A 14,854-nucleotide genomic window follows, 5' to 3' on the forward strand; every position below is an offset into this window, starting at 1 on the left:
AAACTCTCTTAGCCTTTTTTTTAGACTGAGGGAAGGCCTGACATTCCCAGTGGAAATGGTCCCTGAAGGTGTGAAGGGTTTCCCAAAAGGAAACGTCTTCTGGTGGGGAGGCAGAAGGAATGGATTCCTTTGCATCTGAATTATCATAAGTAGTCAGAGGAGGTTGTTCCTCTTCAAAATCTGAATAATCAGATTCCTTATAACCTTGCTCTGTCATTAGTTCAGGAGAAGGGTGTCTTTTCCTTTTAGAAGTTGTGGCCTGATTACCCCTGATAAGGGAAATAAGATCCTCGGCCACCTTAATCATTTGGGCTTGGGGTGGTGGAGCAGGAATAAGATGGTGGCTAGAGGTAGATTTTCTAGGAGTGGTCTGGTTTCTAGGCCTAAGAGTATCCATCAGTCTGAGAGGAATGGTAGTAGGATGTGAAGATGTCGTTTTTTTGTCTAGAATCAGTAGTACGAAAGGCCTCCTCGGAAGCCAGTGCCTGCGTCGCAGCTCTGGACCCAACCGAGGCAGAGACAACCAAAAGCTCTAAAGATGAAGATTTCTGTGGCATACCAGACTCTGAAAGCATCTTGATAGAGGCCTGCGTATATATCGTATCGGGCATCAGGGGCTGCAAAAGCGCCTCACTGAATTTTGGAGAAATGACCTGCTTTGCGGTAGCATCGTCGGAAGGCTTAGTCTTGTGTGGTCTGTTTCTATCTTTATCTCTACGTTTTTTCAGAATGTCTACAGATTGTTGGCTGATGGACGCCATTTCGGAATGCTAAGATGGAAGATGAAAATACCTGTCTACAAGAAGAGCTCTACGATGAATGGTTCTCGCATTAAAGAGGGCACAGAATCGGCAATGGGGGACGTAGTGGTCTGGGCCTAAACAAGTGACGGAGTATGAATGGAAGTCTTAGTGTGGGATCTGCTTTCCACAGGCGAGACAATTGTTAACTTTTTTGGACATCGGTTAGTGCAAGAAAAAAGTTCTACCCTTTTGGGGGCACCTGACATCTGGGGCAAGAAAAACTGAAGAAAATGGCATCGGCTGCATCTTTTATACCTCTGGCGCACTGACGTCAGGGAAGAGTCGACAGCAACCAACACCGGACCAGGACTTTGGAATTCAGGCCGACTGCGGGTAGCCTGCCAGCAGGATAACCCAAGAGTAATGACTGCAACAGTGAAACACGATGAACATTCCACAGGTGATGACTGCAACAGTGAAACACGAAGAACATCTACTACTCTGACAAATGCTATCAGTTTCTAAGATTTCTTGTGAATAGAAGGCCATTTAATGACTGGGTAGATCAAACTTTAGATGTATTATTATTAGACTTCAATCTAAGAAGTGAAAACCTTGCAAAGGATTGGGATAATTACAATATGAACTAGTTTACTAATAATAACAGGACACATAAGGATATAAATACCTATAAGATACCTTCCCACTACACTTACCTTTCCCTTTTCCTACTCCCCCCCCCCCCAAAAAAAAAAAATAAATTGAGCTATATTGTTAAATATTTATAACTGTATAATTTTTCTACATGCTAATGTGCCATTGTTACTGTATTGCGTCTTTTTACAACATATGGCTGTTTAGATAGTGTTCTGTATTATTTCACTTGCTTTATAAGTAATTGTTTCCTTACAAATTTATGTAATGATTTTCATGTAACGGAGCTTTTCTCCCCAGGCCTCCACAGAAAATGGGTCGCAAGCCCAGTGAGCTTTCCCAGTCAACAAATGTCAATAATAAATAAATAGTACATAAAGTCTTGCCATTGGTCTGATTGACTTGAAATTGCCTTGTCTCTGGTTTGTTAGTTTTTTTTGCATTGGCATACAATCTTAAGCAATTTTTTGTGCTTTTACATTACGAGAGCCGAGTTATTCCATCTAGTGGCAATAAGTGGTGGTCTGGTCTACAAACACTGGAAAACACAGAAGAAAGCTGTACCTCATTTCCACAGAGCTCAGCAAACCTTGGTGTCTTGCCTGTAGTTTAAGAGGTATCTCCACCGAATCCAGTACCATCCAGGCAAAGATAAGTTCTTAAAATTAAATACTGCACTTGTTTTTCACTGTTCAAGTGATTGCTGCTTACATTTTCCTATTTTCTGTGCATTTAAAGTGTAGTTTTCCCACAGATTGCCTTTTCTCCTTACTCTTTGTTACATGAACTGTTTTGTCTTGTAATCACCTTATAGATGGGTAATTTAGATAGGGAATAAGTTGTTTGTTGTTGCATTGCACTTGAAGGTTGCTTTTAGATCAAGAGGACTGAGGTCATCCATACCGTGGCAGAAGTTGTTTGCTTGGTCTGTGTGAGTTGGGAAGTGTTCCACAGTGGCTCAAGGTGTAGTTATTTACTGGCTAGAGGGCTCAGAAGTTAGATTTAATTTTCATTCCAGCTTCTATAAATTAAGAGTGCTTGCACAACAGTGTTCCTATACAGACACAAATGCCTAGGCAGTCAAGTTTACATATAAAACTAGTACTAGGACTGTGACCGCAATTTAGTCATGCATTGTGAGGTGTTAAGCTCAGAGCAGCTAGCTTCTTTGTCAGACAGCACTATTACCATATCCTAGCACTATTCAACTCTAGTCCCTAACCCTAGAGACAACCCTAGGAAACCTCTCTAAAACCCAATCCTCAAACCCTAATAGCTCACCGTAATACAGATCTGGGCAACACAGACATGCAATTTCCAAATGTTTTTGTAGCCAGCTTGGTAGATATGGGCACCCTGAGACAATTTAGCAATTGTCTTGTGTTCACAGACAACTTTTTTAATTGTTAAAATAAAAACACATTAAGTGAGAGAGAGACATACACAATTTCCTTGGAAGCAAAAATCTCGCATACAAACGAGGCTGTCAAGAAAACACACTACCATCCACCAGACATAGCATCCACACACGTAGACCATCTTATGCTGAGGCATTAAAAAGCAAATCTCCCCAAATCTCAAAGACCTCCTAAGCCTGCAAATGGAAATGTCTATCTGCAGCAATCTCTTAAGCACACATGAAAAGTAACACCACACCACACACACACAAAATTAAAAAAAAAACAAGACAACCCAATGGACCACTGAAAACAAAACCCATAGGGTAAGTAAACAATTTACCCAAGACTTTGTCATAGGGGACTCCACTGTACGACACACAGACACCCCTCTCACCAGAATGGACAAGGAGAAGATTGTGGTCAACTGCTTATCAGGAGCCAAGATCTGCCAAGTTACACATGCACTCAAGTCATTATACAACAGGTACCAGTACGATTCTATCATAGTCCATATGGGTGTAAATGACCAGGGATGCATCTCTCTGGATTATAAAAAACAACACATTATTGACCTCTAAGAATATGTGTCTCAGACGGGAAGGTGCCTTGCACTGAGCAGCATTCAACCTTCAACAAGGATGACTTATTTATTTATTTCCAGTTTGATGACTGGGGAAGTCCACTGGGCCAAGCAGAGCCCATTTTCAGTGGAGGCCTGGGGAGAAAAGCTCCAAAAGCAATTAACATAATACAACTTAAGCTTTAGTGTTGACAGTGGCTTCAAAAATCCATAACTAAAAATGGAAAACCAAAGACAAATCTTCAATAACGGAGGTAAAAAAGATGACTACAGAGATTAATAGAATGGGACTGAGAACTACTGGAGATCAGAAACACAGCTCTCCAAAAAAATGGACTGTTTGGGATTCTGTACTGGAAATTGAGCCTGAAGAGGGCATTGACATGGCATGAAGCACCTAAGATGTAGATCTGTTTAATGAAATAGACTGTAATACAAGGCATGAAGTCACTGGTCCAACTGTTAAGATTTGTAAAAAAAATTGAAAATAAAACAATATTGTTACCAGTTAACTGATCTGAAATAATATTGCATACAGTTAACTTTTTGTGTTTAATTTTGTTTAAGGAGCAATATTAAACCAATTTGGAAATCAAGACGAGACAGAACTGTTGTGATATGTGGCTTAACAATGACAAATTCTTGCAAGATAAATGTAAGCACTGACAGTTAAACAGTAGGAAAGTTTCAGTACTATGTAAACATATAATTACAAAATTATTGCATCAGCGGTCTGTGCTGAAATATCAAGTGCACCATGCATGAGGATTGTGTAGTATGGAAAAATAAAAACACTGTATATAACAAAAGTTTTTAATCTTTAAGGTAAAAAACTTGGCCATTTTTCCTGCTATCCTATTAGCCATGCACGCAATAGTGCATCAGTGCACGCTCACATTTCCTGACACATTATGCCCGTGCAGGGTACAGTGCTCACTTATGTTTGGTCTCCATCAGAGGCAAACAGTACAGTGGCGTCCCCCTTTGTACTTTCCCCCAACAAGAAAGTAGACCATCAACCACTCTTCCTTCCTTGCCCCCCTGACCAATGCTACCTGCCACCAAAATCTGTACCAAACTAAAGTTGTCAGCAGCATAATCAGATACCTTCTTATGGACTACCAGCTGGTACATTTGTTTTGGTTCTGTTGCTCTAAATGACTTTTGCTGTTCTAAGTATGTTGAATAAAATATATAATGCATTTAATCAACAAAGGTTACAGAAGAAACTGTGAAAAGTCACAACTGTGATGCTCAGAAATACAAGATAAAAGTGCAAACACATGAGTATGTTCACTAAATCTGAGGCTGGAGTACCTCAGGGTATTCCTCTTACTCAAATGCACAGCAATCACTTTAAGTACCAGGGGATGGAGATATACAGGGCAACACTTCCTGTAAAGGTATGATTGCCACCCGTCCCGTTGTCAGCGGGACACTCATGGTTTGAGTGCTCTCATCCCGCTTCAGCTCACTGCGTGGGACTTTAAAGTCCCGTTTTCCCCTTTGCTTGCAGCGCGCATTTAAAATTGCCGTGGAAAAGCCGAAAATACTTCCGGTTTTTCCACGGCAATGCGGCTACGTCACCACCCGGACCTGCAGTTAGAGGGATTCTCTGCTAGGTCCGGGTGGTAATGCAGCACAGTAATTGGCTGCAGCCATCGTAGGGGGCGGGAACTTCTTCTGAAGAGCCCCATAAAGGTCGCAGCTGTAGAGCACGAAGCTCTATAGCAGCTGCGAGTCCCGACAAAAGATCTGATTTTTTTTTTCACCATTGAAGCCAGCCTAGCCAGCCAGCAAGGGAGCCAGCCCAGCCAGCCAAGCCAGCAAGGGAGTCAAGCCAGCAAGGGAGCCAGCCTAGCCAGCCAGCCAGCCAAGCCAGCAAGGGAGCCAGCCTAGCCAGCCAGCCAAGCCAGCAAGGGAGCCAGCCTAGCCAGCCAGCCAAGCCAGCAAGGGAGCCAGCCAGCCAAGCCAGCAAGGGAGCCAGCCCAGCCAGCAAGGTAGCCAGCCTAGCCAGCCCAGCCAGCAAGGTAGCCAGCCCAGCCAGCAAGGGAGCCAGCCCAGCCAGCCCAGCCAGGAAAGAAGCCAGCAAGGGAGCCATCCAGCCCAGCAATAACTGTGAGTGGTAAGTAGATAATTGCATTTTGTGGCTTTAGTTATTTAAAATGGGAATAGTGTGCTTTATTTAAGTTTTTAATGTTTAGTGGTAGATGGGGATGTAGTATGTAGTATTTAAATCTGTGCAGTGGTTATTTTGAGACTTTTGTACTAGTTTAAAATGGGAATATATTGTGGTTTAATTTTTTAATGTTTAAAGGCAGATGGTGGGTGCAGTACGCAATATTTAAATCTGTAGTAGTTAGTTTGATATTTTTGAGTAGTAGTTTTTAAAGATATAAAACCTGAATGTATATGTAATTGTTATTATGCTTGGGGGTATGATTTGGAAGCATTACTTTTAAAAGGCTGAACTGTGTATAGAAGTTGTTTGTTTCTGTTGGGGGGCAGTGAAATATAAACTTAGTGTGATGCATTTCTATTGTCGTAGCTTTTTCTGGGTATTGTCTGTATGCATATAGGAATTGTTTGAGCATAGTTTGTACTTTTTTTGTATGGAAATATGCACTATAATGCTGTTCCTGCAAGTCCATGTCTATGTGGTACAAGTTTACCTTTTGAGGGGGAATGTTAACAGTTAATGTAATTCATTTATTATTCTAGTAGGTACACGTTGCCAATTTGCCAAAGCTGTTTCAAGATTGTTTTCATTTATACTTGTAAATGTGTGCATTTAATTTATTATGCATTTTTAATAAGGTTAAAATGTACTGTTTTGCTTGTAATGTGAATATGGGTGTGTTACTTTTACTTGGGCCTGTTTATTGCATTGCTGTGCTGGATTAATTGCTATGTTTTGAAGTAAAAGGAGCCCATGGAGTCTGCTGTACATTGTAGTTTTAAAGTTAAAATGTTTGGACTTTTTTCCCATTTTTTTTTTTTTTTTGTGGATGGATGCTCTGAAGTTAATGCAATGTATTTGAGATTGTGCTAAACCATGTTACAGGGTAGTTTGCATCTAAGTAGCAAAGTTTTTATTTTGTGTTTTAGTGATGTCTTCAACATACTTATTTACTGTTTTCATTATAATCAGATTATGAGCAGTGCTGCTGTTGGGCATGTTTATTAATAGATCATTGCGCTGTGTAAATTAGTGCCATACATTTCTTAACTGCTGTGGTCAAAAGCTAAATTAGGTCTATGGTATCCACTGTGCATTCTCATTCATTTTACTGTTTTTTGGTTCAGTGAATATGGTTAACTTTTTTGTCTTGTGGGGTGTGGTGGGCATGTTCACTGGTAAAAATAATGCATTTCATTTTCTACAAGCTGTGTTAATGTTAGTCTTCAATGGCCAAAATGCCCCCTACATTACCTCATTTACTATTTGACCTTTTTCAAACTGTAAACTCTTTTTTGCTCCATTCCTCTATAATACTGCATCTCCTTTAACAACTCTGGTGATGTCGTGGTGGGGGTGTGGCCAGTGTCATGCTGGCCACACCCCTATCCTGTTGACCACACCCCCATGTCCCACTTTGCCCTTGTTAAAAGGTGGCAACCCTGTGTAAAGGACTTTAGTAGTACTACAGTAACTTTCAAGATTCACTATTTTTATTTGGTAATTGCACTTTGTTTGCATCTGCAGGACTATCAGTTCTGAATTTAGCATTTTCAACAAGGAGCCCATCAACAGATTATAAAAGACATTATGATCAAGTTCTCAATTACTAATCTAACTGTATTTGAATACGTTTGCAAATTGTGACACGAAGGGCATCATTTATATTGCCACATGCACGAAATGTGAGTCATTTTACATAGGCAAAAGCGAGAGAAAGCTCAAGCAAAGGATATATGAGCACTTATATAATATGAAAGTAAGGAAAGATACTAATGCACTTTATAAACACTCGCTGAAATGTTGCACTTCAAGTTTTGAATTTTTTGTATTAGATGTGATACCTGTTAATCCCAGAGGTGGTATGTGGGAAACACAGATTGAATACAGAGAATTGTATTGGCAAGTGATTTTAGATGCTGGAAAAGGTCCAGGACTTAATGAAATGCTTTCTCTCAAACCAGTATTAAAGTTAAGAGCTGCAAAATTATAGTTTACCTACTATGTTTATCAAATTGTTAATAATTATTTAACATTAAAGTATTTATTCATAATTTATTTATATTTATTAAGCATTATTTATTAACAAGATAAATTTTACTATTATGAATTTTTTTATAAATTTTACTACATTTCAAGTACTTTTAATCATTGAAATAAATGAACTCTACAGATTTATTTGTGACCTGACCACTAGATGGAGCCATTACTTTTAGAATGATTGTTCTTCCACTCTTATGATGGTTTTACTTTACCCCACTTATTATTTACTTAGAATGTATACACACCACTATATTCACTATCTAGAGAAAACAATACTGAATTATGACTATTTAGTCAGTTTTTAGAAAAAGTCAAAAAGTTATTATCCACACATTAATTCATGTCACACAGGATTTTATGCAACTTATGCTGTTTTTCCAAACGAATTGCATTTATTGAATAATTGAATGATTGGTTTTTGGAGGGAAACTGTGGGATATATAACAAGTTCTACATTTTAATTGTTTGTATATTGATAAAGTGGACGACGAAAACGTTGTGAGAGCGTTCTATTGTTTTTCTTGTTGCATCTTGTGGATTACTCAATAAATCGTTATTTTCACATCCAAGGGACTGGATTTATTTGCGCCTGTGGACAGTGACGCTTTTTCTTGGTTTTAGTTTATTTTGGCACCACTTGCTCCATTTTACACATTTTTACTAATCTAACTTGTGCTATTCTGACAAATTATTTTGCAGTTAGAGACAAATGTTTGAATTTAGCATTTTTATAAGCACTGAATAATAAAAACCAAGTCAACAACTTTTAATTCCTAAACTGACAAATGGTAAATTCTTGATGAAATTAGTACTGCAGTGACAAACTTTCATACAGACCTCGGATCACAGTCAGTAAGTGCCCAACCACCATGAAATTTCTCATCTTCAGGTAACAACAGCTTCATGTAATTCCGTATCAGCTGACCGATTTGTTCCTGCTGACTCCTATGGTTCTCCTTGTGTAAAGCTTCATGCTCTTTCTCTTTAGTGAAAATGGAGTAAAGATCTTCAGTAACAGGGATGCCCTGCATTAGATCTAAAACAAAGTAAAGGAGAATTGGGTTACTGAACATAGGAGGCTAAGGACAGTAAAAACTAATGGTGGAGATACCAACTACCTACAATTTCAGTGAAACAAGTTTCCAAAAATTAATTTCTAAGAAGAAAAGTTAGATTACTTTTCATTACTAATTTTAACAGAGTTCAACACAAAAGTTTTCAAGATGGTGTAGGTATGGCCAAACAAATAAAAATAAGCTCTTAAAATATCTTATATCTAATTTTATTTAGGACAAAACCTAGTTGTTGTTACAACAGTTTAATGGAAAGCCCATGTCATTAATCAGATAAAGACTTAAATTTACGGCAGACTTAGATCACTCTATTTGACAACTGAGCAGAAGACCTCACCAATATTTTTATTTTATTTAATAACTATGAAATAAACAGGTAGATGGACTTGTCAAAGATGCTTTTCAACCATGACCTAGGCAAACACACAACCAGAAACATACAACCTGCAAAAATAAACATTTTAAGCAGCACTTTGTGATAACCAATACTGAATGAAACTTGTCCACAGGACAACAAACTAAGTCAAATGTCATACATGAGTATGGTCTTCAAGTAAGATCTACTGAACAAAATATCAATGCAATAATTCAAAATAAACAATGTTCACCAAGGGAAACTACATTTATTAGAACACACAAAGACAAGTGCTTCCACAGTTAATATTAATGTCACCTAGTCTATGTGTTACTGTTTTATTAAACAGCTACTTACAAGTACAACCACACTATTCGGATTTTGCCTATGCAGTTTTGCTCTGGGCATGAAAAACACTCATTTTCTCTGTGGCATTTACAGTTAGCAGACAGACAGTTCAAGTAGGTCAGCTACGAATTCCATACAGGCTAATTAATTTCTTATATGCAAAAGAAAGTGGCTCTAGTTAGCAGAAGCAATCGCATTAAAAGTCCTTTCACCAACTGCTACCCTCAAAAAGTGATCACCTTGAATTTGGGGAATGAACAGGAAGCTAAAACTGGATTTAAGTCTACAGGCATGCATTAGGCAATATTTCAGGTGAAGTAACTGAACTGTACAACAGTTGATCAGCATGGTAGCCAAGCAGTTAGCAGTAATATATTTTTGCAGAGTATGGTAGTGACATACCAATATACAAAAAAAAAAAAACAATGATGTCAACAACTAGGTCACTGTATCATACATTGCTTTGTGTATAATCCCTTATAAGCAAGACGACAATCAGAAGGTGATATTGATAAAATATGTAGCATAAACTGGTATTAAGTTCCCTGCGCCAATCTGCTCTATGCACTAGTATCTGTCCAAACACTTGTCACAGCTGGAATGACTATAACACTATCTCTAAAAATCAAGGACCTAAATTGTAAAAACTATGCAGATTGTCTCAGACATTTGTCCCATTTCTCAGTATCAAACAAGTTACTGATAGGTGACTTCTGCCTCACATATAAAGCTTCAGCAGATCTTATTCTGTCAGATGCATTACAAGCTTAAAAATCCAAAGGTGTCAAACACCTGCTCAAGGAAACTCAATATGTTTTGCAAAATAATTAGAACATGTTGGAGGAATCAGCAAGTATCACAGAGAATACTGCTTTTATAGAACCATCTTCTACTCCACATAAAGCAAAGTGTTTCTATTAATCTATTCAAACGTAATTTGGAGGAATGGACGGGTAACCCCCAATTCACCCCCTGGTTGCACCCATGTCCCACATGGATAAGATAAACATTTAAATAGCTCAACATATCCTTGTTTGTCAGTGCCTGGGCTGATGTTATTAGTGAATTTTGAGACTTCATCATAATATTTGAGGAGATGTGCAGCTGAAATCTCTGAATGTTGATATATTGGTTTCAGAAGGTTTAATTAGTTTGAGGGAAAAGGTTAAAAGCTTATGGTCTGACAATCAGACATGGGGTTACTAGTGGTATTGTACATGACAATGCTATATTTGTAAGTCCTAGGTCAAGAATTTCTCTGGTTGGGCTAGTAACAATCTGGTCCACTGAGTCTTTAACAGATCTAAAAACCTATGTGCATATCCTACATCGGAGGTATTAGTACTCCAGTTAATTGATGAGTAGTTAAAGTCTCCAAGAAAAATGGGGTTATTATTTTGGGGAGTTGATCTGTGATGTTTAGGAATCTTGTATGAACTTACAGGGTTCATGGAAGATGTCCTGTAGCAGGCGATAAACTGACAGCTGATTTTGTTTAATATGATTTTTAAGTTTGATAAATACCATTTGTGGGTCTCTGGGAATCTGACTAGAGGAGATACTCAACTCCAACAAATATGGACATGCTGTCACAGCAAAAAGATGTTAAGGCATGGTAGGTGTTAAACCTAGGTATGGAGGGACTGCTTTCTGGGTATTTAAATCATGTTTCAGTGATTACACATTTATGGATGCCTTCCAAATGCAGGAGTGCCTCAGGTTCTGTCAGGCTGTAGTTCAGACTTATGGCATTGAGCAGAGCCACCGTAAGCTGATCATCATCATCAAACCCTTTTTCCCAATTTGCTACATGGGGTGGTGTTGTCAACTGTCACCATCTCTCTCTATTCAATGCCACTTTCCTATCTTCGACACTTATGCCCGACTGTCGCAGGTCTTCTCTCACACAATACATCCACCTCTTTGCTGGATGCCCTCATTTCCTCTTGCCTTCTGTCTGTCCTAAATCTTTTTTTTTTTTTAGATTGTCTTCTGTTTTTCTGTACATCTGCCTGAACCACCATAATATGCTCTGTTTGACGTTTTCTACAATTGGAGCTACTTTGCTTCTGCTCGTAAATTGATCCTGTCTTGATAATGACACTCTTACTATGTTAAAATTTTCATTTACTGAACTTTGTCTTAAAAAAGATACTATGGGGGTAGTTAGGGCTTTATTCAAAAACTTCCACATACTGGCTAAGAGGTACAGGGCTACCCCTTGTAAATCAATTAGGATTGTCAAGCATCTTGCTACATGCTGGCACACAGAATATCCTTAGAATGAGACTAACTACTTAGCTAGTTGTTGAATGCAATCCTTTCTCCGTACCTAGACATCACTTATGGAGTAGGGAGGATTAAGCTCAGTATCGATTTGCCTGCATTTGTGGAATACATAACTGAGCTCAGACATGTCTCTCTGGGGTCTATATTAAATGAACAAAAATCCATTACATCGAATACCAAAACAGCAACATGTATTACTCGAACTGCGTAAACACCGAACGCACTAAACCGCAAAATTTAAAATATCGAACGTTCATAGTTGGCCAACCCCACCACCCGCTATATACTACCTACCCAAACAAAATAAACCACATACATACTCTAACCAAACCCTACTGCTAACCCTAAAGTAAAGCACCAAAACTCAACTTCTAACCTTACTCTAAACCCCACATACACAACTAACTATGCACTATCCTTAACCCCTCCCTAACACTAAGGTCTGTAACTACCACACACTTCCCCTATGGAGATATACCCAAACAAAATAAATAATACACAAATACATTTAACAAAACCCTACTTCTAATGCTGCATTAAGTCTTACACACATTACCTATCTTTACACTTACCTTAACCCGCACCCTAACTCTAAGGTCCGTAACTATCGCACACTTACCTTACGGAGCTATACCGCAGACAGGCCAACCAAAACAATTCGACATTTCGGATTTCGAGGTTTTGCATGTTTGATTTTGTATTTTGCGCAATATGTGTTGATGATTTTGTATTTGCGTAAACGGAGTTTCGACAATCTAATAGGAACCCGTCCCACTGCATCTCCCTCAGGTTTTTTTTTTTTTTTTTTGCTCCAAGTCATTTACTGCCATATGTATAACTACCCATGTAGTAGTTATATTTATCTGGTGCAAGAGTCCATAGGTTCCTTGAGATGTCTGAGTTCCTGGCACCTGAAAGAACTTTATGTCACCTTGTCTTTGTCCAGCCTAGTGAGTGGGGAATCCATGCGTCTCTGTATGGCATCACAACCACTAAAATATTTTTGTTTGTGCAGTGGTCTGCACAACTAGAATTGTGACTCTGTTAAAGGTGAGATAATATCTGATGAGATGTATGATTCTTACTTTTGCTAAGACTCCATCCTTACAGGTCTTGAAGGCTTAGGTAAGGATTTCTTTACAGCATCAGCGTACATTATATTTTGGTCCCGATTCAAAAAACTGCTCTCAGTGTAAATGGCTTACTTTGGTGTAAAGCCCACCTATAAACAAGCTTACATCGGGGGCCACATACTGAAAGACCTGCTCTCACTGTAAGTCGTCACTTATTCTGACAGCAAGTCTTTTCTAATCGGGCCTAATGTGTTAGCAATGGGTGCATATCTTTTGGTGAGTTAGTGCAGGCAGTAGTGTTTTTTTTTTTTTTTGTGAGAGTGAGGACTCTATATCTCTTAAATATATGCACTTGTGTTCAACAAGAGTTCATTATCTGTAAGCATAAAACAGCTGTTGCACTGCTTCAGGATACGTAATGCTATGAGGCTGGCAAGAGAGCGGAGACAAGTAGGCTGACCTTCCATTTTGTTCAGTGTGACATAAAACTTGATTTGATTAACAGAGAGTTGCAGAGGTTAAACAGAGATTTACGGTCATTTGAGATAGTTATCAGTTAAGAGGACGGTAGTGTAGTTATGCATGAATGTCTACTTAGGTACGTGCATAACTTGGTTTTAAATGTGACTGTGATAAAACAGCTTAAGAACCTTGCGAGAGAGTAGTATTGAGTTTATTTGTTGTGGCTGAGGGCGAAGTTGTGCAACGTACTGTCACTAGCAGCTATGTTTAGGGTGCTAGCTGCTTGGCTCTATGCCCTATTCAGTTTGGTGTGCTTGTACATAGCAAAAGACTATTTACTGATAGGATTTGGGTTAGTTGGTTATATTATGAAACATTACAGCTGAAAATGCCTGCATCTACATTTGACCAGTAACCATTTGAAATGTCAGGGACTTGCTAACAGTGAGTTCTAAAATGCAGAGACTGAACAGCCGAAAGATCGAACTTATATATACACCAAGTCCGAGTATATATATATATATATATATATATATATATATATGTTTTAAGGAGAAGAGCAATTTTTGAGAGATTCACTGTTCTCCAGATTTTTGGTCTTTTTTTCAGCTTTTATGCACTCGGCATTTTGAATGCCAACATTTCAATAAGAAGCCCATTTGAATACCACTGTGGAAAGCCACAGCTTGTACAACATAAAATAAACAAGAAAAAGAAAAAACAGTTAAAGCTCTGACCAATAGTATTTACCTCATCCAGAAGAGTACTTACATTCCTACTTCAAGAATAACTACTACAATCTCTAGATGGCTCTCATACCTGGACAAAAATGGGCTGTTTGTTGTAACTTTGAAAGGTGACCAAAACACAGCAAATAAATGCAGCAATACTGACTAAATAACTTAACAGCAAAGAAACCACTTGAAATATAGTGCAAAATATAAAATTACTTTGATATTTTTAATTTCAAATTCAGAGAAAACACAGTAAAGCTGTAGAAAAATGACAGAAACCACTCATAACTAAGTAACTAGGCACAGTACATAAGCTACTTGAAATGCACTGCAAACAGTTTGTGTCTTTCGGCTTTTCCCCGGTTAGGGGTCGCCACAGCGGAACTCCGGTCCGCTAATGATTGGTAGTTGATTTTTACATGCCGAGTTACCAGCCCTGACGCACAACCTTCAACGAAGGTACGTCCATTCATGCATGTCTCCACGCAGAAGACACTCTAGCTGAGAATCGAACCGGACAGCGTCTTACTGCGAGGCGACAACGCTACCGCAGCACCACCACCGCAGTATAAAAACTTTAAATAATAGCTGTAACTATGAATTGAACTAGTTAAGTTAGAAAAGAAAAGGAAATGAATTTAGATGGTATGTTATAAACATTATGATAAAGCATGGTTTAGAAAATAAGTTTTGTGAAAGTGGAGTCCCACATAAACCATAAATGCAATTTATCCATATATTTGTCTCAAAAACATCAGAGAAAAATGTTAATTTGGAAAAACCACCAGGATGCCAGCAACAAAGAAAAAAAAAAACACCAGCTAGTAAACCAATGAGCTTTATTAATTTGACCTGAAGCTGATACAGTTTTAGAAGCTTTGAGAGTGAGTGCAAAGAATGAGCTTCATACAAGTGAATCTT

The 14,854-nt window shown here is 38.4% G+C and overlaps 1 protein-coding gene across 1 annotated transcript in view; it reads right to left on the reverse strand.

Annotated features, from left to right (window-relative positions):
• INPP5F (inositol polyphosphate-5-phosphatase F) overlaps positions 1–14,854 on the reverse strand; it is a 1,563,976-nt gene that overhangs the window by 324,757 nt on the left and 1,224,365 nt on the right. Inside the window, exon 13 of the mRNA XM_044056075.1 lies at positions 8,437–8,635. Coding sequence (XP_043912010.1) covers positions 8,437–8,635 — 199 coding nt within the window. The remainder of the gene's footprint in view (positions 1–8,436; positions 8,636–14,854) is intronic.

This window comes from Protopterus annectens, chromosome 14.part0 (genome assembly GCF_019279795.1).
Source record: "Protopterus annectens isolate FY-2018-M chromosome 14.part0, PAN1.0, whole genome shotgun sequence".
In the NCBI taxonomy this organism is placed as follows: domain Eukaryota; kingdom Metazoa; phylum Chordata; order Ceratodontiformes; family Protopteridae; genus Protopterus; species Protopterus annectens.